This window comes from Ursus americanus, chromosome 32 (genome assembly GCF_024610735.1).
Source record: "Ursus americanus isolate L20-20 chromosome 32, mUrsAme1.1.p, whole genome shotgun sequence".
Taxonomy (NCBI): Eukaryota; Metazoa; Chordata; class Mammalia; order Carnivora; family Ursidae; genus Ursus; species Ursus americanus.
In genome coordinates, this window is record NC_142158.1 from 17,112,409 (window position 1) to 17,136,991 (window position 24,583).

General features: G+C 51.3%; 1 protein-coding gene across 10 annotated transcripts in view; it reads left to right on the top strand.

Moving 5' to 3' along the window:
- The window catches only part of PHACTR1 (phosphatase and actin regulator 1), a 528,218-nt gene that overhangs the window by 491,361 nt on the left and 12,274 nt on the right, over window positions 1–24,583 (top strand). For all 10 annotated transcript variants that reach the window (XM_087858043.1, XM_087858044.1, XM_045811543.2 and 7 more), the window contains one exon: window positions 22,089–22,144. In XM_087858043.1, coding sequence (XP_087714169.1) covers window positions 22,089–22,144 — 56 coding nt within the window. The remainder of the gene's footprint in view (window positions 1–22,088; window positions 22,145–24,583) is intronic.

Consider the following 24,583-nt stretch of genomic DNA (forward strand, 5'->3'; position numbering starts at 1 on the left):
GTTTCTTCTGCTGCAAAAGCACATCCCAAAAATAAGAATAACATTCAAAGGCTCTATAAATTCTGTTCAACGTTGACTGACTCCATAGCCCTGGACCCGAAGCCGCGGCGAGTCACCCTGCCAACAATGGAGGGAAATAAACCGAGAGCACTCAGGAGGAGCTTCCTTGTGGACCTGGCCCTTGCAGCCAGCTCCGTCCTGGTCATCCCCAGCACCCTGGCCGGGGCAGCCATGGTGGCGGTGCTGGCACAGAGCCCAGCCCAGTGGGAGGGAGGGAAGAGGGGGCTGCTTCCCATCCACAAAAACCCGGCTGGGGTGTCACTCAGGCTGCTGGGCTTTTCTCTACGGATTCCGAGAGCACCCCTAAACCAACCGGAAATGGGGTACGAGCAGCCACACTGACACTGAGTGGACCTGATTCTTTGTGCAGCATTTGCATAGCGAACATGGAGACCCATCCAGTCGCTCAGATGCTTGACCTCTGCCATTAACTCGCTGCACAAAAATAGAAAACCCTTTGTAAAAGCCCTTCAGAAATGCTGACACCCAGTGAAAGGTGCTGAGTCGAGGCTACAGTGCTGTCCATCTGATAGAAAGAGGCAACCGCACATTTTTTGCTTTCTGTTAATGAAAGCTGCGGAGGCTCTCCAGGGGAGATTGGACAGAGGCGTCTTGGGGGAGGTGGAATAAAACTTCAGGAGCACAGAAGTGGAGATTGTGGCCTTGGGGCTTGAGCCACGCCCATCATGGGACCCGCAGCCACTGACCTGTGGCAGAGCCAGCCGAGCCTTGCAGAGACGTGGAAACCCCTAACTCTCCCACCCCTGTCTGCAGCGATTAAGAAAGGCAGTGAAGACAGTGTTCTTGACATCTTGTTACCCAGACGGCATTTCGGAGCCCTGACCGCACGTGCCGCGCGTGCACGTGTGCACGTGTGCGCATGTGCGTTTGGGAGGAGGGGAGTTGCGGTTCTCAAGCTTTGCGCGAGGTGTCCGGGAGCAAAGCCACATCTTGTCAGGCACTCCCGTTGCTGTGAGCGTGTGACTCGCAGCTGTCCCGGCTTCCTGAGCATTTTTCAGGGATAGAGTAAGTGTGGGGGACAAAAGAGCTGCTTTCTCCTCTGCAAAAACAGAATCCGTCTGTGTTTAAAACTTAAAACGGTTTAAAAAAGAAAAAAGTGGCCTTCCCTCCCTGGGGGGAGGGGTCTTATTTTGTTTTCTATTCATAGCTTTCTTGAACAACTGCTCAGTCCGTTGCAAAATTGGGGGCGCTGGGCTGGGGAGGGGGCTGCTGTATTCCCCTACAGAAGAAGCGGAGAATGGGCCAGTCTTCTGAGCTGCTGTACGTCTGGCTACACTTGAAGTTGTTAAAAGCCCTTTTAGTTCTCCAGCGATTCTTATCCTGATCATTAGGGGGGTCATCTGCAAGGATTATTCTTGTGTGTTGTTCATCTCAGCGGATGGCAGAAAGAAAGGCCCTGTTTCTTGGAATATTTGGCTAAGTAAGAGAAGAATGAGCCTGTCTCCATGGAGAGGCAACGTCTCAGGGCGATGGTCCCTGCCATAACATCATCTAAGACTCCAGAGGCCTTTCTGTGGTTAGCATGCCTCCCCGTTGACACCTCAGCTGACCATCTGTCTTCACCTGCACCCCTTGAGGTGGCTGCTCTTGGGATCCCTTCTCATATGTGAAGAAACTGAGCTAATAATCCTAGGCACGATAAGGAGCAAAGAGAAACACACCTTCCTAATCCCAGACTTCTGTATCTGAAGCAGAGATGCTGAGAAAAATGTTTCGTTTGGTTTCGTTTTTATGTTGAACAGAATTTCCATCCCAAGTGCCCATGGTTGGGCAGGAATTGGGGGGGGGGGTGGCAGAGTTCTAGACCAGGGGCTCCGTCCTGTGTGTGCACATGTCCTCCAGGGGGAGAGGTAAGCCGTGAGAGGAAGAGGGGATAGGAGATTTTCTTCCCTCTCGGACTTAACTGGGCTTTTCCTTGCATTTCAGTGACACTGTCCGCAGTACGTAGGAAGAGCTCAAACTCTTGAGGCTGAGGTTTGGGTCTAGAGACGGTCCTGCCTGATGGAATGTGGGAAGCAAGGGCGTCCAGTGAAGCAAGGGCGTCCAGTGGGGTGGTTCCCACAGTGCGGTCCATGGGTCGGCGACATTAGCATCATCTGAGAACTTGCTGAAATGCATACTTCCAGGCCCCACCCAGGCTCTGAATCAGAAATTCTGAAGATGGAGCCCAGAGGTCTGCATTGTAACGAGCACGATTCTGACGCACACCAGTGTTTGGGAAGCAAGGGTCTAATAGAGCAATCCAGCCTGTGAAGCCTATGAACCGTAGATTGAAAGCTCCATCCTCCATTTACTGGGTGGGTTCCTGTCCAGCCTCAATTCCCACATCCGTAGGATGGGCCTCCCACCCAAGGTCATCAAGAGCTCTAAATGAGTATTTCTCCCAGTTGTAGATAATGAACCCTGGTTCCTTCCTTCTTATTGTGAATTTGAGTGTTACATTACACTAGACTCTTACTACTCAGAATAAGCGGTGTTATTCGCCCTAACAGGTAAATCCTAAATCCCAATGGCTTGGGGCAGTAAAGGTTTATTTTTCACTGGAGGAAAGCCTAATGTGGATCAGACGTCTTCTCCGTGATAAAGCCACCACACACTTCTAGAACACATGGCTCCAGTATCTCCCTAGCAAGGGAAGAGGGGTTAGAGGAGATACACACATCGCTTCTGCTCACGACCCACTAACCAGAGCTGGGCTCCTGACCCCAATCCAGCTGCAGGAGAGGCTGGAGGAGGAGAAGAGCGGTTGGAATATTTGATGAGCACATAGTGTCTCGGCCACAACCCCACGGAGCCAGCATTTGTCACAGGCTTTCTGTATTTGATGGTTCTGGTCACGGTCCCAGTCGTATAAAAGGGACCGTCATATCTAAAACAGATGTGATTAAAAGACTTTTCAGAAATTTTGGTATAAAAACATACAGTGCAATATTGTTGAGCCTTTTAAAAAAAAAAGAAGGAAGTCCTTCCACTGACAACAACATAGATGAACCTGGAAGATGTTATGCCAAGTGAAGTAAGCCAGACATGGAAAAGCAAATACTGCATGAAATCACTTGTATGTGGACTCTCTCTCTCTCTCTCTCTTTTTTTTTTTTTTTTTTTTTTTGAGAGAGAGAGCATGAGCCGGGGGGCTGGGGGGCAGAGGGAGAGGAAGAGAGAGAATCTTAAGCAGGCTCCACACCCATCGTGGAGTCCTATGTGGGGCTCGATCTCATGACCCTGGGATCATGACCTGAGCCAAAATCAAGAGTAGGGTGCTCAACCAGCTGAGCCGCCCAGGGGCCCCACTTGTATGTCGAATCTGAAAAATCAAAAACAATCGAACTCCGAGTGACAGAGAGTAGAATGGCAATTAACAGAAGCTGGGGAGTGGGGGGCAAAGGAGAAGAATTGCTCAAATGGCACAAACTTTCAGTCATAAGATGAATAAGTTCTGGAGACATAATGAACAGCATAGTGACTAGAGTTAATAGTAACACATTATACACCATAATTTTCCCAGAGAATGGATCTCCCGTGTTCTCAGCACACACCAAAACACAACAAAACAAAACAAAAAAAAACGGCACCTTGTGATGGTTGGTGATGGACGTGTTGATTAGTTTAGTTGAGATCGTCGTCTCACAAGATATACATATACCAGCACATCATGTTGTACGTTTTAAGTATATACAGTTTTCATCTGTCCAAAATAAGGAAGGAAGGAGGCAGCCAACTGGCAGTTGGAGGGCAGAGAGCATGGCGTCTCTGAGGGGAGCAGACCACGCGGAGAGTCCAACTCTGTGCGTTGGGGCGACTGTCACTACGTACCCCTGATCTGCCTCAGTGGATGGATTGCTCCAGAGGTCCAGGAGAGCAAAGCAGCTCACAGAAATCAGAATGATTGCAATTAGAGAAAAAAAGAGACCCCAAATAAACACTGCCTCCATTTAAAGAAAAAAACTGGCTTAAGTACAAATGGGAGGTCCCAGAAGGGCACCGTGGACCTTGAACTGAGTGAGTTTGTTTTCTGTGGGCGGAAGGTTAACTTTCCAGAGTCACAAGTCACTAAAGGAGACCAGGGAACCTCAGCTTCAACACATTGATTGTATTGTGAAGTATTGACTAAGCACCTACTATGTGCATGGCTCTGTGACTAAGCACCTACTGTGTGCATGGCTCTGTACTAAGTGTCACTTAAAATGTAACTGGATGGGGCGCCTGGGTCGCTCAGTCGGTTAAGCGTCTGCCTTCAGCTCGGGTCATTATCTCAGGGTCCTGGGATCGAGACACCTGGGTGGCTCAGTTGGTTAAGCGTCTGTCTTTGGCTCAGGTTGGGATCCTGGGATCCTGGGATGGAGTCCCTCATCAGGCTCCCTGCCCAGGGGGAGTCTGCTTCTCCCTCTGCCTCTGCTCCCCCTGCTTGTGCTTGCTCTCTCTGACAAATATATAAATAAAATCTTTTTTAAAAAATGGAGCTGGATAATCATCCCTTTACAAGAATTAAGACAAGCTAGTCAAGGCATACTCACTCTTATCAGGTTTACTCTGGGAAACAGATGCTAAGGGCAAGTTCTGTGGGGAATGTGTGGGTCCTTCTGGAAAGGGTGGGTCTGCATTTTTTTTTTATTGGTGTGAATTTCTTTCAGACTATTTATCTTCCCCCCCCCCTTTTTTTTTTCCTTTAAAATATTCCCAAAAGATTGGGGATAGGCAGGGATAATGTAAACACTGAATCATCCAAACAGTTGATTCAGAGCCCTTTTTCTCTGAAACGGGCACATTAATGGGAACAACTTGAACTCGAGTTGTCAGAGCACTTTCCCTGCGATATATTCTTTTTCTCCCCTTCAGTCTTTTGATCCCCTTACAAACTGAAACAGATAAGGATGTGTCATTTCTATCACGCTGTTATCCAGGAAAAGATCTCTCAGAGCCATTTGTGAACTTACCGGGAGGCAATAAGTAAACAGAGTTAAATCCTTGAGAAGCACTCAAAGTATCTTTCAGTCTTCGGTTGAAAGACGATTGTGTTGCATGGAATTCTACCTCAAAATCTGGCCTCGTGCTTCCAAATTGGCTTATTCATTTTTTTTTTCTTTTGCTATGGGCTTTGTGGCTGTATGTCAAGGAGACTGTGTGAGTTTCTTCACGGGCTTTGCAGTGACAGCTTCTGAATTTGAAAAGGTAATAGAATGAGAGCACTTTAGCGCCCCGTAAACACTGCTATCACCTCCTAGAGCACATGCCATTTTATAGATAAGGAAACCGAGCCCAAAAGAAGTTAAGCTGCTAACCAGCTTCACGGTTAGCTACACCTGGACTTGAAGCCACTTTCCCTGCCCCCAGCTGGTGCTAAAAATTAATACACCTGCAGCTAATATTACACTGTATGTGAACTGGAATTTAAATAAAAACTAAAAAAAAAATTCATCTCCCTCAAAATAGGGAGAAATGTATTCACTTCTTACTGGAAGACAGAGGCCAATGGTTTGATTCAAAGCCTGACCAGTCATAATCTTCATTATTTTTACCAATTCATGCCTGAAAGAAAAAGGCCTTAAGACAGAGGTTTTGAATTACATCTTTGAGGAATGTTTTCAGTAATCAGAAGGCTTGTGAGAAAGGGGCATAGGTGGGTTCTTTCGTGGGCACGGTTTCCTCCTCGATCCTGCTTAGCAAGCCGAACACTGAAATGCCCAAGCAAGAGCTGTTTCCCCATTTTACTAGTTCATATGTGATCAAGTCTCATGAAGAACTTTGAAGACTTGAGCAGGTGCTTTGGAAGAGTCGTTGGCTGGTACCTTGGTTTGGGGTGTGTCCATTCTCCTGGTCGTATCATTCAAACGAATGAAGCTCTCCTCTTTCATCCTTAAGAGTAACTTGCTCCTTGTTTCAGTGGTGAAGTTGGCATTTCCAGTCTCCAGAATAATTTCCATGGTATGTCATGCTCTTTCTCCCTCGCCCACCAAACTGGCTCTGGGGTTTATTATATGTGATTTTTCTACAGCTCTTATAGAGGGCTGGCACACACACAGCCCTGAAAACATAAATAGCAGAATTGGATTATAGTTCAGAAGTGTGTGATGCAGTTGTTTTTCCTGTATCCCGGCCCATCTTTGCTTACTGGCAAAATACCTCTCAGAGCGCATGCAAAATGCTAATAAGAGTAATTCATTTTATTTATCTTCATTATATTCATTTCACAATGCAAAGATTTTTATAATAGCCTCGAAAATTGCACTTATGCTCACTAAATAGACAGACTATAAACAGGAAAAAATTATCCAAAGATACAAACCCTGGAAAATCGCTTTTCCCTCTGATTCTAAAGGCAATTCCTTTGAAATATAAGTGAATACGCTTCTATTTTAGGAAGTAGGATCATGAAAATTTTATGTTCTTTGCCCATGGAATCATTAAAACAATAGTTCTTCAAAATGGGAAGCCTTGTCGGTTCCTTTGGAAGAAGAGAAAGTAGGCAGGCAGATAAACAGTGCATGCCGACAGGTAATCGGTATGTTGCAGAGAGTTCTAGCTACCTGAAATGCAGCCCTCTTTTTGACTTACGATTCTCCTCGTTTTGTTCGTCGTCCTGTTGTAACTCACCAAGCTGCCTCTTAAAAGATGCTAAGCTAGGCGATTGCATCTTCCTGTGAGCTAATGACAGTGCAGGAGCCGTCCTCCTGAATTTACTGAACCAGTGTACCTGCCACCTGCATGTTCCATCCCAAGCAGCAGCCCATGTCCCACGCCAGGGGAGCCCTCGGCACACCGTCCTTCTGTGCTCCTGGAAGCCGAGTGGGCAGCTTCTGCTCTGAGCCTGCTCTGTGGGGTCCAGCACATCCCCGGAGCACCTCCCCTGCCCACCCCCAGCTCTCACTGCCTCTCAGCTCTCTGTCACGTTGCCCTCTTTCTTCACAGTCCTTAATGAGTAGCGTCATTTGGGACCACGGCCTGTGAAATCTGATTCTCACCCCACAGTCAGTGAGCAGTGCAACCGGGATTTGTTCGGGCACTTTCCACGAAGAAGCTGTAAATCCATATGGCTCAGTCGAGGCAAAAACAAAATAAACCTATTCCTTTTTTTTTTAAGCCTGTGTGTAATCTGAGATTCAGACTATTTAAGAAATTGGTGAAAATTGTCAGAAATTTACATTGTAGGTTGCATGATAGCTGTTTAATAATTTATGAATAGTGGAGTGTCGAGGTATGTGGGGCACCTGGGTGGCTCAGTCATTTAAGCGTCCGACTCTTGGTTTCGGGTCAGGTCCACCAAGGTCTCAGGGCCGTAGGATCGATCCCCATGCCAGGCTCTGCGCCCAGTGGGGAGTCTGCTTGAAATTCTGTCTCCCTCTCCCTCTTCCCCTCCTCCCACTCATACATGCACTCTCTCTCTCTCTTTGAGGGGAGACAAAAAAAGAATACCAAGATATGTGTAAAACTATCCGGGACATTTTCTTAAACATTAATCATTTCCATAAAAGTTTTCGGACAGCCTATTTGACGACGACCTTGAGTCAGAAGGACATTCTGATCTCTTTTATGTACATCACAGTTGTCCTGTTGAGTGCGTAGCAGAGCCTGGAGGCCACGGACGCTGCGAGAAGAGAGGAATCCCGCAAAGATGCAGGGATTAGGTGGGGCAAACAGGCCTATTAAGGGAAGCGTGCCTTTAGCTGCCACAAGCGGGAGAGCTCACAGCCACCCCGCCACAGCTCTGGCCCGACCGGGGAGCCGCGGAGACTGACCCCCACAGGGGCCCGAGTTTGGGAAGGGGCAGGAGTCCGGGGGCCGCAGTGGCGGGTGAGAGCTGAGGATGGAGACGGTAGAAATCACTGAGCAGTTGTCCATGTCATGTGCCGCGTAAGGGAAGGCGATGCATAGGAGGTGTGACAGCTTTCAGGTATTTTATTTTTTAAAGATTTATTTATTAGTGACCGAGCCGGGGGAGGGGCAGAGGGAAGAGAGAGAATCTCCAGCAGACTCCCCGCTGAGCGAGGACACCCCCCCCCCGCCCCGCCTCCCCCTCCCCTGCGGGGCTCGATCCCACGATCGTGAGGTCATGATCTGAGCCGAAACCAAGGGTCCTAGGCTCAACTGACTGCGCCAGCCAGGCGCCCCAGAGGGTGTCTTGGTGGTGTGGTGGCGGTGGTGGCGAGGAAGACAAGAGGATTGTGCTCAGGGTCTCCGTCTGACGTGTTGGGGGATCCAGCGTGTTGCCCCACTGCTACGGGGTCAGGAACTACACGGCACGTGACTAAAGCCCCCCTTTTGTTCTACCTCGAGGAACCAAAATAATTCGTGTCCGTCCAGTAAGCTGCGGCGGGTCCTGCGGTTCCACCGGGCCAGGTGATCGCCCGGGACGGAGTTCGCAGGCACGGGCGACACCCTGTGGCAGGGGTCGCAAACTGCAGCCTGGGGGCCAAACCCTACCTGCTGGGACGTCCGCTGGCGGGGGGGGGGGGGGGGGGCCGGGGGGGGGGGCGGTGGCTGCTTTCCCGCTGTAGTGACTGAGACCGCAGAGTCCGCCCCGCCTGACGCATTCACTGCTTGGCCCTTTGAAGAAGGAGATGACACGTTTAAGGATCGGGTGGCCTTGCCCCTCGCAATATTGACGCTGGGTCCATGTAGCAAGGGCACAAGCTTCAGGTGTCCCCATCACAGGGAGACATTGTGTCTGTCTTCACACAAAGAGGTTTTTCTCTGAGCTAATTTCTCTAATCAGAATGACTGCATTTGCTTTTACTTATTAGTCCAAATGTGAAGCGCCGTATTGTTTCTACAAATTATACCAGGCGTACACTCCATTCTTTTAAACTGGATTTATCACCTGAGCCATTAGGAAAGCTGTTTCAAGGACAGCCAGGTACCATCAGAAACAGCACAGCTGAGCTCCTGGCCAGTGGAGAAGGGACCGGCTGTACAGGCTGATGAGAGAGGGAATCCATTTGTTTATTTATTTTTTAAGATTTTATTTGAGAGAGAATGTGCGCATGAGCAGGGGGAGGGGCAGTGGGAGAGCGAGAAGCAGACTCCCCGCTGAGCAGGGAACCTGAGGTGGGGCTCGATCCCAGGACCCTGGGATCATGCCCTGAGCCAAAGGCAGACGCTGAACCAACTGAGCCCCCCAGGTGCCCCGAGAGGGAGTCCAGTTAGCAGAAGGTGTGTGTCGTCCTCAAGAAGGAAGGCCACGCGCTATGCCAGGCAGGTCCAGCTGGGAAAGGAGTAGCGGCCGAAGTGAGGAGCGTCTTCTTGTTTTGGGGGCTGGAGCTGGATTCCGGCCCCAGGACCAGGTTTGAAAGCACGAGGAAGAGGGACGCAAGGAGGCAAAGCCCCACACGGGTGCGTGATTCCTGGAGCGTGAGGCGGGCCTGAGCCCCAAGCTCTGACCTCCGGTGACACTAAACCGAGCATCACACAGGTGAGAAGAGAGGTCGTGGTGGCCGTTCCAGCAAATCACAGAACCGCCGATGTGTGGGATGTGTGTAAAATTGAGGTGACCAGAGCCTGACAGAACCTCTGTACAACACTTACAGCATGGGGAAGACGTATACTTACACACACACACACACACACACACACACACACACACACACACCAGGAGAGCCCGTCTCCTGACTAGAGAAGCGAGGTGCTGAGAAGGGCCCGGTGCTTTGCTGGAATGGAAGGTTTCCCATCCCTTTCCTGCCGTGAATGCCCAGAACGAGGCCTTCCAGGGCTCTGAGAGGCCGAGCGTTCCCCCATGGGTGGGATTCTGCCTTCAGACAAGCTCAGCCTCACGATTTCTCTGGATAGAGCCATGGCGGTCATGGGGCCCCTGGGTGGCTCCGTCAGTTAAGCGTCAGACTCTGGATTTCGGCTCAGGTCATGGGGTCATGAGATCAAGCCCCGCCTCACCTTCATGCTGAGTGTGGAATCTGCTTGAGGTTCTCTCTCTCCCTCTACCCCTCCTCCATTAAAAAAAAAAAAAAAAACATGGCGGTCAGGATGCTCTTCTGGGGGAGGAGACCACCCCTAAGGGAATGTTCCACTATCAGCCATTTCCCTCAGGATGAAGGTGTTTCTCTGACTTCTCAGGAGCTGGCGTTGCTGGTGGTCCTGTGAGGGACATGACAGTCACGGCCCAGGGCTGCTAATGGAGTCTGCCCAGTTTCCCTGAGCTCATACTGGAGCATTGCAGCCCTGAGATGCCACCTGCTCGTAGGGTGGTGCCCCAGTCACCTGGGATTCCCCTCCGGCCCCCCACATCGAGTGCACCTGTGGGAGAGTGAGGGAGCATGTGTGTGGTGTAGGTGCTGTGTACCTCATGGGACCAGATGTCAGGACATAAAGAAAAGGAGCCCAAGGGAGGGAAGAGAACTTGGACTCTCATTCACCAGGCTGGGAGCTAAGAGTCCCTCGGTAGATACGTGCTATGAGTTCAGTTGATTTGGGGGAATATATTTAAGGGGAGACAGTCTCTTCTCGCAAGGGATCTCCCAAAGCATTGGGTAGATAAGGCCAAGAAAGTAGAGAGAAATCTTTTCTGTTTGTTTCCTCTACAATCAAGGCGAAATCTATTCAAAGTGTCAGTATCACTCCATTTCCTGTTCTTACTCCTCTTTCCCCTTTCCCATGTAAGTAGATCCTTTCCCAGACAGACCCATCCCATTCATCTTTCCTGATCCTTTCCCAATTACAAGGATTTCCAAAGAAGGCAGAACTGCAAATCCAGACTGGTTAGACATTCCTAAGGTCCACCATCGTGCCAGAAATAAAAAGTATGTGGACGGGGTTGGGTTGGGGGGGGGGGGTCTGGGCTTTTTTGGTACATCACATATATAGAAAGATAGATTCTGTGAAAGATTACCATGCCATAGGAAAGCACTTAGAGTTTAATGAGAGTAACTGCATTCAATACCCCTCCTTTGGGATACAGGTCTATTGGCTTAAAAATGAAGGTTTACAGGGCTCCTGAGTGGCTCACTTGGTTGGGTGTCCAACTCTTGATTTTGGCTCGGGTCATGATCTCAAGGTTGTGGGATCGAGCCCTCCATCGGGCTCTGTGCTCAGCAAGGAGTCTGCTTGAGGTTCTCTCTCCCTCTCCCTCTGCCCCTCCCCTTGCTCTTGCACACATCTCTCTCTCTCAAATAGATAAATAGATTTTTTCTTCTTTAATGAAGCTTTACGTTTACAATTGAGAAGTGATGGCTCAGGAAGGAGTGGGGGGTGTGGGACTTTTAATAAAGGAGGACTGTAGGAAACTTTGCAAAATAATGTGACCAAAACCCCCTCCGCACGGGCATCTGAGACTCTTTGGGGGTTTTGTGTGTTCCTCTCCAGGCTTCTAAACAGCACGGGAGCTCATATGAACCTCAGTTGTTATTGTTTCTGGAAATAGGAGCTTGTGGGAGGCAGCAGGAGGACATTGGCCGGGGCTGCACCACGTGAAGAGGGGGAGGGAGGCTGGGGATTCCTGTCTCCTGGCCTCTGCCTCACCTGTACCCTCCGAACTCGCCTTGGGGAGTGCTGATGGCCCTGAGGGACTGGCTCATAGGGGGTGAATATGAAAAGAGCATGACCTGCACATGTTCGGGGGCTCCTGAGAGGAGTCTGGGTGGGAGGGGGCACCCCAGGGCCTACATCCAACTCTTCATCCGTTGTCTAGCTTCAGAAAGTTGTCATGGGTCATGTGTGTTGTTTATTGGGGCCCCACAGATCAGAGGCATTGGGGAAGTCTGGAACCATAATGGTTTTTAAATGAATGGATGAATGAATGGGTGAATAAATTAAATATATACTCTTAACACCGTTTTTGTGTTGTCTGGGCTGTGCACGTCGATCTACCCCTGATACTGCCCATGACAGTCACCCAGCAGTGACACCCAGAGCTTCCTCTCTTCATTGGAATCACTCGTTGTCCTTGCCTTGATGGTCTGTGTCCATCAAAAGCAATATTCTTTAAAGTAGGAAGGACTGGAAGTCCAGAGATACCAAGGGAGGGCTCAAGCTAGACTCGCTGGAAGCCCGCACATACCTGAAGTTCCTGCTTGAGCCTGAGTCAGGTCTTTTGCTGAGACTCGGACAGTTGTGGGCATGTTTGGTGGACACGTCCTGAGCCCACCAGAGGTTAGCTTTCTTGCACGGGATCGGCTCCATGGACGTGAACATCCGTGCCCTCGCACTGGGCAGGCAGCCATCAGCAGTCAAGTGACCAAGTGTTGTCGAGTGGCTTTCCCAGCAGTGGAGGCAAGCGCCCTCACTGAACGGGTTATGGCATAAAAAGAAGAGAGCGGCCAATGCCCTTTGGCCAGTGGCAGGACATGTTAAAAACTAAGTGGGGACTCCAGAGATCATTGGGGTACTTTGTAAAGATTGGAGCTGATGGGTTTGTGTGACATGGAGAACATTGTATGCAGTCATCTGAATGGTTTTCTTGGCTTTTTCCTCCTGGGTAGAGCGCTGTGCGTAGTTTGAGCTTCTACCTTTAAAGAGAAGTGGCACAATGACAGTCTCATCAAATGACCATTATCTGTCACTCTCTGGATCCACCAGATTTGATATGCGTGACAACAAAGCAGGCGTCTCCTTTCCCTCTGGTTTTCTCCGTGTCTGAAGCCTGGACAGCTTCATGCAAAAGGAAGACTTTCCATACCATGATCTTTCCGTCCATCGTCTACCAGGAAACCTGGGGCTCACTAATTATGCTAACTTGAGGAGGATTTACTGACAGCAGGACTAATCTCAAAGATGCGGGCAGGCTTCGGAACCCTTCTGTCAAACAGCCCGAGGTGACAAATGAGATGAATCTCTCATGTAGATTACCGTTGCACTTTGTGTAGGAACCAAGGAAGCGATAGACTGCTTATCTGTTAAGATAGATAATTGGAGGCCTAGACCAATGTCTGGTATGTAATGGATGGACAGACAGAAGGACTCACTCATGCATGGGTGGATTGGAGGGACGTATGGATGGGTGGGTGGATAGACTGATAAAATTAAGTTCAGGGTGACCAGCACTCCTCAGCCACTTAACGTGGTAGAACAGTGGGCTTTTTTTTATCCCCACGTTTCTTATCTTTTGGCATCACGTTGTTTTAGCCTTTTGTGATGGATTCTTCACGTGAAGATGGCCTTGTTGAAATGAGCATATTCTTGGGTTGACTTCATTAACTATCTTAATTCCTATTGGAACAACTCAGATACTCTTTCAAAGTGAAACCTTCCTGATCGCTAATATTGGGTTTATGCCTAATAATGCCAGTAACACTGAAAGTATTCACTATGTTGGATCTCAGTTTTTTGGTTTTGTTTTTAAAGATTTTTCTTTAAGTAACCTCTACACCCAGTGTGGGGCTCGAACTTAAAACCCCAAGGTCAAGAGTCACATGCTCTACCAACTAAGTCAGCCAGGTGACCCTAGACTCTGAGTTTTTGTACCATTTTGGGTTTTTTTCAGTGTGTTTGATGCATAGCAAAACACACGTTCCCCTGGTTATTTCCAAACTGATCTCAGCTCCACACGACCAACATTATTTCCATGTTTTCTCTGGTTTTACCTCACAATACTTGAGTTTAGCCACGGGGCCTCACTTTGGGGCCACAGCCTCCAATGGGCAAAGCCGAAAACACTTCCTTCTGAAAAGTAACCTATTTATCTATTTGAGGTCAGAGACTTTTTTTCAAGTTACCAAAAATAAAATTTCATGCCTTCTACTTACTTTTAAGAGGGATTTTTATCTCTCATTATCATTCCAGCCTCTCCGCGCTCCCGGGTAGCAGGCAGGCTAGCTTGTGGTCACAGCCACCCGTCAGACAGTGGGACTGGGCTCAGAGGTCCAGCGGCATAACGTGCCCAAGCAACCTTCCAGCTAATGGTGGGGGCAGGCCAGGAGGCAGGCTCTGGACCCCAATCTGTTTTCTCTTCTCTGTGCTCTTTCCCAAGCTGGAACCAGGCTACTTGTGAATAGCTTGAGGACAATGAGGAGGAGGAAGAAAATTGAAAACTATTGACTGAAATTCCTGGAAAGAGCTGGGTGCGTGGATCAATAATTTTAAGAGTTGTTCCGCCTTCTTGGCAGAGGGAAAGGGTAGCAGGGCATAGTCCTGTGGTATAAAAGCAAAACTGCTGTCCACTGTCCCAGAGGAACCTCTTCAGTGGCCGGGCCACCGTCGTGTAGGGCCCAGAGTTCTGGCCATCCCCTTGGGCACAACTCCTGGGTTGAAGTGTTGTTCATTGATTGAATGATCAAAAATCATCCCCTCCTGTGAGCCAGGCGCCATCTTAAGTCTAGAAACACAGAGATAAATAAGGCATCATTTGCCTGTGAAGGATTCCCGGTCTAGTTGCAAAGATAGTCATGCCAGTGGGTAATATGGGTGTCAGGGGTGAGGCCATGATCAAGAGGGGGGAGCCCAGCAGGGGGAGCTCCTAGCTCTGCTGGTAGCATCCAGAGGCCCTGCAGCTGCTCCAGACCGGGGATGTGTGCCCCGTTAGGTCAAGGTGAACAAGGAAGAGTGCAGGCCAACACGGTATGGGGCCTTTTACACTCACGCCGCAGGGCACGGGGGGAAGTGAGTGTGAGCTGTATTCTTAGTGCAGTGTCGCCCCTGAAGGCTGTTCGCAGAGGAGTGGCACGGTCTCCCTGTGGCCTCCCTGCCGTCCCTCCTCTGCCCGTTCCGAGCACCGGAATTCTAGGCAGTCTGCCCGAGGAGACCGGCATTCGGGGGACCCCTTCGCTCCGCCACACGGGCATGAAGGGCTGGGGCGTGGGGAGAAGGCCGGCTCCTCCGAGGGCCCCCGCCTGTCGGGTGGCGGACCCACGCTGGGTACGTACGGTGCTGCTTCTGAAGCCACCCCCAGGACAGGGCCCCTCTGGGGCTCTCACCAGGCGTGCCACCTGCCGAGGAGCTGGAGCCAAGGGTGTGGAAGTAGACCTGAGCACACTGAAAACCAGGGGAGAAGGAGCTTCGAGAAGTCGCTGGTAGTCAAAGGGGCCAACGATAGAGAAAGGTCAGGTAAAACGAGGGCTCTGTGAAAGCCGCTGGATTTGGCAGTTAATCCCCAGTGACCTTGACGGCCGCGGATTCCTGATTCGGGAGAGCAAGGGCTCTGAGCCTCGTCACTGTTGTCCCGTGGCCCGGCTGGTCCTGTGTTGTGGGGGACAGGCGTGTGCGGGGTGGGACGTTGAGCCAGATGCGGGGAGCGGCCTCCCCGGTCCTGACAACACGAATGTCTGTAGATGTTGCCGGAGGTCCCCTGGGGGCAGAATTGTCCAGGGGAGAACCAGGGCCATAGGGCGGCATGGACAGAAGCCGGGGTTGTGATGGTTTGCTGAGCCCTCGCACCTGAGCCGCTCTTTGCAAGAGGTCCGGCAGCCAAGGGCGGGTGGAAGGAGGAGGTTCACTGGGGGAGGGGCAGCAGAGGTGGGGGGTCGTTCATTTTGTTTTGTTTCTAATAAAGAGCAGATGTGCTTGCCCTAGGGAAAGAACTAGAAGAGAGGGAAAGGTTAAAGACAAGGCATAGTCATGGGGCAACATGTATTTAATGATTTCACAAACATGGAGCTTCTCCAGTTACCCGACTCGGTGCCAGGCGCTGTAGACACCACACTGAGCTGGTGACGGGTCCCTTGTTCAGAAATGACTGAAAATTTCAAAATGGCAGCAGAGCCTAGAGCCCAAGTGCGGGGCCCTCCCAAGCGGGGGCCCCCCTAAGCAGGGCCCCGTGCAGCTGCCCAGCTCTGTGCTCCTGAGGTGACCCTGGTGGTGAGGGGGCCGGGTGGCCCCAAGTCGCAGAGCCCGAGCCCCGGGGTCCAGGGGACAGGCCGGGCCATAACAAGAAGGGCAAGCACCAGCATGCGAAACTGTTGTCACACACGGTGGCACCTTCACCAAAAGGTTAGTGACCACAGGGAGTGATGTTTAAGGCTGAAGCTGTGAGGTTGACGACTACTCCCAGTTAGCCGAAGAGGAAGAGAGCGAATGCCGCTCTCAGGAAAGGCATGTGAATCTGGAAAGAACCAGGAAGACGCAGTTATGTCTACAGGATGGGGGGGGGGGGGATTCTTGGCAAGCGTGCAGATCATGAAGACTCTTCTAGGACCCTGGGTGTTTGACTGCCTCCTGCAGGCCCTGGGTGAGCGTGCGTAGTTTCCAAGCAGGGAGTGCTGTGGTCAGGTTTCCCCTTAGACCATCCCGAGCGGGGTGGAGGCGGACCCGAGTGGGGGGCTGTCGCAGCCAGCAGAGATGCTCAGGGCTGCCTTCCCGAGGCGGCTATGCTGGGCTAGAATGGGGGGCGGCTTGGACCTGGCGGTGGATTGGCTGTTGAGGGTCAAGTGCAGCAATGGCAATTCCCAGTTTCCCGGCTTGGGCAGCTCACGGGGACGCCAAGCTGTCAGGACCGGAGGGGAAGACGGATGACTTCATTTAGCAGCTTCTGAGCGTGACAGCCAATAGGAGTATACGTTGAGAAGGCCGTCCAGAGCTCGAAACTACGACTGAAGGCATAGATTTTGGAGTCATCGGGCTAGAGATGTGAACTGAAGTCATGACTATGGATGAGATCTTCCCAGGAGCGTGTGTGGCATCAGAACTGGCAGGATCTGGGCTAAATAATCACTAAAAGCATCTATCTTGTTCTCCAAGGTCTCCTAACACCTGGGGACGCCGCAATGGCCAAAGCCAGACAGAAACCCCCAGCCCATGTGGAACTGACACGTCCTCTGGAAAGATTCCGAAGGAGGGGCAGTAACTCAGTGCGTCTCCCCTCCCCGCAGCCCCATCACGCCTGTCTGCACTCATTCAGTTTCCCACCTGGAGCAGCAGTTGGGAAACCCGTCTCCTCCTGCCTTAGGAGAGAGGACGAGTCCTTCCCATTTTCTCTTCCCACCCATCTGGAAGGGCCATTCCCTCCGCCGGGGGCTGAGATGCAGAAGACCAAAGTCAGTTCTGCTTTGCTTTTTCCCGAAATGCAGATAGAGCTTCAGAAATCCAAACTTTAAAACCAGAGCCCTCCAAACAATCTGTGGTTGCAAATGCTAATGAAAGCCATGACCTTGCAGTTGTGACGCCAGCAGAAAGCTCATTAGCTCCTTGCGGCAGAACGAATCCTCATCAGCAGCAGGAGTCAGACCAACCAGACCTACAGGGATTTTGTCATGTCTCTGGGGAGACACTCCCCTGCCCTGTGCATCGTCTAAAACGTCTTGCCACCATGTTCTCTCACGGTCTCCTTTTTCCGAGGCCAAAGCCGAAGTGCCATTTGCTTCAGGTCTGTCACAGTCCTCACATGCACAAAGAAAAGCCTTCGTTTATGTCATTGTTTCTTGTGGTCACCAGCATAGAGTTGTTCAAACTGTTACTACACAAAATCCATTTCTAAATTCTGCAAGGACCTGGAAGGCTCCCAGGTGGCGACTGATGGCGCGTGACATTTAAACAGGAACTCGGTGATTTTTCACTTTGCAGCCAATGCAGACCATTTAGCGGTGGTGTTCCATGTAAAGAAGAAACCATTTGAGGAGTGACAACAATTTTGCAGCTCAGCGATATCTTATAAACCAGGGCCACATATATAACAGCAAAAGCTATTGAAATCGATCACTTGAGAGCCTATTAAAACTACTACTTTCGGATCATTCATTTTACTGAAAAGTTAAACTCCCAAAAATGTTTCCTTTATCATCTAGCATATAAATGGTCATGTCTACCTACAGAGTCAGGAAGCACTTTTTAAATTTAATGTGAGTTTAAATCTGATACAATGACTTAAACATACCATCAAGACAGGGGTGAGAGATACAATACGTTCAGAAAGTTTTTATTCTTAGAGTTATCTGCTCCTTGGGATTATTCATAAAACTGACCACTTTGTTAATAAAGTAATTGTGCTCTGCTATCTGGATTTCTAGTGACCAGTATTTCTGTACAATGTAGATCTAGAAAGGAGCCTTTACGTGGACCATGTCAGGCTGCTCTGGGTCCTTTCCTAAGAAGCTGGCCACTAGAATTCTGAAGCTAGAGTTTATCCCTTTAGTTTATGAATTTGGATCTGTCCAAAGACCACCCTGCGAAGGAAGGGTATCATTTTAAGCTGATGTAAGTCGTCCTTGTGATAAACCAACTTATTTGTGTTACAGTAACTGAAAGCCATCAGTTGGGAACTCTTCATTAATTCCAGTACCAAATATACACACTTGTGTACAACCCACACCATCCTGCTTCCCCTGTCATGGTCAAGAGCCATCTCTCCTACATTTGAGAAGGAAGGTCTCTCTGTCCCTGGACCCCAACCCCTCCTGCCTCCTCGGGACTCCTGCACCATCAGCTGAGCCTCCTCCCTCCTCATATAGTTTCTCGCCACCACCACCTCATCTGGATTATTTCCATTAAACACATCCAGTCTTCTCCCAGTAAAAAGTATAAACCTCACCAGAGCCCCCTTCACCTGCAAGTCTCTTGTCCAGCCAGGCTTCAGAAAGAATCATCCATACTTGTCCATTTTCTCACCTTTGTTCTCAGCTCACTCCAGCCTGGCTTGCATCCCCTGAGCCTCCTGACAAAGCTCTAGGCCAGGCTGCTTCCAGCCCACCTGGTGCTGATCCCCGTGGGCAGTTTGCCAGGCTCACCTGACCTCTCAGCAGCACCCAGCACCATGTCGGCTGGGCCCATCTTCCCACCTCACTCAGGGATACGACGTGTTGAGTGTTCTCCTGCCCTCACACCCTGTCCTCCTCTGACTCCCGGCAGATTCGTCATGCTCCGTCTGAGCAGTAAATAGTGGGATTCTGTGAGCTTCTAGCCTCAGCCCTCTTGCCTCCTTAGGCTGTGCCCCATCATATTCCTGGCTTCAAATATTCTCCGTATTGCAGACCAGCCCCAGATTTCCTTCCCTGGCCTCGACCTCTCCTCTCCAGGAGCATGGTGCCTGTGGCCGCCTACTTGCCCTCTCCTCTTGGATGTTCCGACAGCATTCCACCTCAGCAGATCCAAACTCAGACTCACAGTTCCCTTCCACCCTTCCCATCCTCCTCCAAAACCCTGCTTCCCTTCCCATGTGCATGTCTCAGTGAAGGGCATTGCCATCCATCCAGTTGTGTAAGCCGTGAAAGCTAAGACAGACAGATCTTACATATACCTGCTTCTCCCTGCTCTGTCCATCTACACGACATCTCCATGGTCTGTCAGCTCAGCTTCCTAAGAATGTGCATGGCAGCTGCCGCAGCCTGGCCCAGGTGTCCCTCCTGTGGCTTCTTCCCAAACTGCCTCTTGTCCCCTCCCCCACCCCAGTGCACTCTCCAGACAACCACCAAGGAGATCCCTTGTAAATCTGAAATGTTCATTCACTCTTGCCCTCACTGATTCTAAAATGTCAACGCTTTCGTGGCTCCACATTGCTCCTTGAAAAAAGATCAGAATCCTGATACGGCCCCCGTGGGCCGCACGGCCTGTTTCCCACCTTCCTTCCTGCCCTCGCTGTCTCCACTCCAGCACTGTGGCTCCCTCTGTCCTTCCCACTGGGGCACCACATCACTCCCCCTGGGACCCCTCTCCTGGCCTAATTTGGTCAAACACCAGAATCCCTGCCCAGGTGCCTCCTGTTGGCAGCTTTTCACAATGGTTACATTTCATACTTGCTTCCGTGACCACCTGATTAATGACTGCCTCCCCCAGAGGCAGGACCTTGATCCGTTTTGACTCACCCAGTGCCCAGCGCAGAACCTGGCACGGAGCTGGCCTTCAACCAATAATTTGTAAAATGAACAAATGCATTTATTTAAATGTTTTATTATGTATTTTCTTTATATTTTTTTCTTTTCCTATCCCCCCCCATTCACACTCCCTCAATGAATTCATGTTTGGATGTGGCCAAGTATATAGCATCTGCTTCTAAGAACCATGCCTGTACACGACAGGGATGACGTCAGCCTTAGCCAATTAAATTGTTATTTGCAGCGCAGTCCCAATACCGTGTCCACGGAAAGTAGGCTCAGAGCAGAGCCAAAACTAGAACCCAGGTCCCCTAACTCCTGTATCATTTTCCTACCTGATCTCACTGTCAAAGCCAAAGCGACTCAGTACCGCATGTGTCCTTCAGGAGGGCTTAGCTCCGTTCCATTGTGGTGATTGGCCTTGATGTTCTCGGACCGTTTTGAGAGAAATTAAACATCAATGGGAGCCTCGCTAGAAAGCATGTGTCTGACTCTAAGGCCGTCTAGCTAACAGAATTTGCTCTGCTTGTAGTTCAGTCTCTTGTCCTTTCGTCCCCTCCAAACATGACTCATAAGAAAAAAAGAAAAAGCCAGCGCAGAACCAGGCAGCGGGTCTGGGGGCAGAATCAATGGGTGGGGGAATGTTCTGCAGACGCATCTGGGCATGAGACTTCTGGGATGCAAGCTCCATCTTGAATCGGGAGCTTATTCAAAACCTACTGACCGAAAGCCCTAGTGGCATCCAGAGCCTGGATTCGGCCAAGGGGTCCCACAAAGCTGGCTGCACATCCCTACCAACGAAGCCAGGGTTCTGGGGGAAGATAAAAGGTGAGGCAAGCCTCCCAGCAGCTCATTCTGAGAGGAGTCTGCATTCCAGACCCATGACACAGTTCCCTCCCGAGCTCTGACAGTGCTATTTTAGGAAAGACTTCAAGACTCTGGAGTCCCAATTTAGAGTCTCCGGTATTGCAAACGTCCAACTATACAGCGGGCCCTTATCAGGGGGAAGAAATAGTGTCTTCGTGGGACGTTTGGAAGAGAAAATGACTAACGAACATGACAGTGTTCTTATAAATTGAACCACGCTTTGGAATACAATTTCCAACCATTTCCAGGGTACTCTAGATTTTACCAGCTGGTATCTGACCGGAATTCCTTTCTGGAGCATCGACGCCCGTGCCCTATCCAGAGCATCTGTGGCGATGCTTTTGGGGTCTCAAAATCCAGGGCAATGAAAATTACAGGTGACAAGCAGCGTTGGGTTTAAACAACTTGCACTCGGTAACTCCATGGACTTTCTGTTCCCACTCCGGGTCTCTCTCGAGATTCCATGGTGTAGACGCCCCTTGCCAACTAGAGACACTTGTGCTGATATCCGGCGAGGAAGCACGGCGTGACCTCCTAGGGGAGCTCCTAGGCCCCTGTGCAGGATGCCGAGGAGCCCCTGACTCCTTCCACGGCTTTCTCCTCTCGTGCACACCCCCTCCTGTGGGTGCCACACGATGCTCGACTCTGCAGGCTCGTTAAGTACTTGCCAGGAGCTTCCAAAACTGAACCGTCTCTGTGAATACTAGGGCCCACGGTTCGTGCTGCTCATTGCTAGTGCTTTGTCCGCCCATACCAGCTTGTACTTCTCCTCCACGGGGCCCTCCCCACTCGCTGGGGACTTCTGTCGGGACAGGGGGCCACTGTCGTCCATCCCCGCCCCCCACTGTTGCATCATGGCCAGTTGACGCCCCTGCTGTGATGTCATACTTGTTACAGCCCCGTTAGTGCCGGCAACAGGAGTGGCATTCCCGTCCCTGCTCCCCTGTCCTTCCCCATCTAAGGCGGCTCTGGTGGTGATGGGTGGGGACAAGAAGAAGAGCATCTATTGTTCTTTGCACACAAGAAGCGCTGTCTTGCGTCTCCCCGGGGCCGTGAGCCTCTTTTTGTCCTAACTGGATCTGCACAAACATGGCAAGCAGCGAGCCCTCGCCTGCGGCGGGGGGGTGGGGGGCAGAGGCCGCAGTCCCAAAGCGAGGCCACATGAGAGAAAGGGACCTCTGTGACGAGCAGCGTCCCCTGGCCCGGAGGCCCCGGGGGAGCGGGGCTGGGGAGGGGCCGACGGCGGGAGGAAGGAGGAGGGTCAGCTCGGCGTGACGTGTCGCAGGGCGCCTTTCCTGGGGTTGAAATTGAGGAACTGAGGCGGCGGTGGTCAGAGGCCGTCTTGCAGAGCACAGGATGGAACGGGCGCGCACCCTGTCTCATGCACCTACAAGGGCCGCGGAGATTAATGACCCAAGGAGGATATGATATGGTCCAAAAACTTTTCCTGGATTTTTTCCGCAGGCGGCTGAGCCAGAGGCCGACGGCAGAGGAATTGGAGCAGAGGAACATTCTAAAACGTAAGTGACTCAGCCCGTGGCAGTCGCTGGTGTCGCGTGGTGGCTTTGGTTCTTACTCAGTGTGTGGGCCACACGGTTTCTGCCTTGTGCCTGGGTGGAAATGACCGAGAAGCGCTCTGATGGTTGACGCTTCACCCCGGGGTGCTAGAACGTCCAAGGGCAGCCTCCCCGCAGAGCAGGCAAGTCCGAGTCCGCTTGGCTCGTTGGAAGCTCACAGACCGAGACTGTGAGACCCACCGTCCCCTTCGTGGGCCGTCAAGTCAGAGAAGCAGCAATATGAGGACTCACTGAGGGCTTCTGAGCAGAGTTAGGGTCACCTTCACACCCAAATGGACTTAAAACCCACAAATACTATGTCAGTGGCTAAAATAAGGCAGACGGCCATTTGAAAACTGGGGCTGGAAACCATGACTTCCCGTGGCGGCTGGCTGCTGTTGATAACCACCCCCCTTCCTGCGAAAATTAAAGTCTAGGAGAGCATTTCCAAGTGAGAACGCGTCGTGTGCCTCTCTCGGGGCTCCTCCAACTGGCCCACAGTAGGCCGGCCGCATGCTGTCACCCGAGGGACGCTCGCCGTCAGCCTGGCCATGGGGAGAGAGAAGGAACGAGCCCCGGGTTTGGTTCAGGACGCAGAGAGACTTGAGAGAGGGAACCCACTTGGTGCCTCGCCAGCGTGAAACTACGAGAAGCAAGCGTCTCAGGGACATCAGGATTCCTCCATGGGGTGGCAGATATTAAATGATTGAAAAACAAAGCCTCTCAGCGCACGTCTGCCCCGTCATTATTACGACTCGCCAGCACTCTCCTCGAGACGGCCAACAAATATTGTCTTTAGTTTAATTCATGACCCTTCTCCCCACACGCATCCGCTTCTAATTTCTCTCTAGAAAAGAGAAACACGAGCCGTGCAGCGTTTGCTAGGAATGCCGCGCACGCACGCACGCACGCACGCACGCACCCAATCACGTGAAGCCTCAGTCGGAGTGACTGGATATTTCCACTTAGACCAAGCAAAAATGTTCGTGATCTTCCTTTTTACTCCGCCCCCACCGTGGCCGTGGGACTTGGCCGGTTTTGAGTGGTTTGCTGAGGGTGGTGAGCTGCTGACCCTCCCCAGGGAGGGCTGGGGGGAGGGGGGCGGCCCGCAGCGCCGGCAAGGCACCTGTCCCTGTGAGGCGGGCCTCCGTCCACCGCCTGCCTCCTCCCCAGCCCTCAGCGCACGCGATTTTCAGGACGGGCCTCCCTCGTTGGGGGCACCTCCCGTCATTCCTCGGTCGCTCGGAATTTGTGTGTGTGTGTGTGTTTTTCTAACCACGAGGTGCCTTTAGCAGTTTTGAAGCTTCCAATGCTGTAAAACGAATGAGAACTCTTTCAGATGATTTTCATGGTCGGGGAAGCATTTGGCCTGTGTGGTGTCTCCCTTTCTGCCCCAGTCTGACACCTGATCCATCATTACCTTTCCCTTGTTGGAGAGGAAGGAAGATAGGTGTCCGTGTATTCTGGGTGTGGGAAATCGAGCAAACGTGCTTCCTTCCCCCTCTGCCTCTTCACCCGCACACACACCCAACACGGATCTGTTGTTTCTGGAGGAATCTCGGTACAATGTACCTATGGGGCCGAGCTGTTTGGTGGCCCCCAGCCTGCACCCAGACAGACAGGCTGCAACTCTCTGGGGCGCTGCTCAAGTTTCCGAAAATAGTGCTGCTCTCAGCAAGGGTTCGGGGCAGGGAACGAGGAGGCCCAGCTCCCTGGGAGACCACAGGCGGATCCCTCATGGTCGGGGGTGATTGCCATCTAGGAGGAGACTCAGGTCTCCGAGGCGGTGACTGGGGTCTAATAAGCCTGAGGGGCTTAGAGCCAGGCGACGCAAGCGGCGGCCTTAAAACCTTGTTCCCAGGGTCCACTTTTGTTCTAGTCCCTCTTCCTTCTTACCCCGTTCAAATAGCCGAATTAAAGCACTGCCTGACCAAGTTCAAACAGGCTGGTCGTTTCGGTTTTGAAACTTTTAAGATGTGAACGTCTACTTCCCATTCGCGCTTATTTTTTCCCTGTGTTCTGGAACTTTGTTTTCCTAAGAATTTTTTTTAATCCATTCTGTTAAACAAGAAACTTTTAGTGGTATAAGGAAACAGCCACGCACAAATGATCCTGAACCGGGCTTTCAGTCATCTGAGGAGCCATCTGTCCGGGGTGCTGGGGACACGGGTGTCGCGGCTGTGCGGGGGAGCCTGGAGGGTCCGCAGCCGCCTTCCAGCCCCCGCCCCCGCCGGCCCCCGGGGACAGCTGGCTTTGTCCCGCAGCCAATGGGACTCTGTGCGCATTTGAGCACATAATGAGCGCACTCTGATGACAGCGGCAGCTGATGACATCACGGGCCTCTCCTGGCCTCTCTTCCCAGTTGCCTAATGGGGTTGTCTTGGTACCCTCAGCCCGAGAATT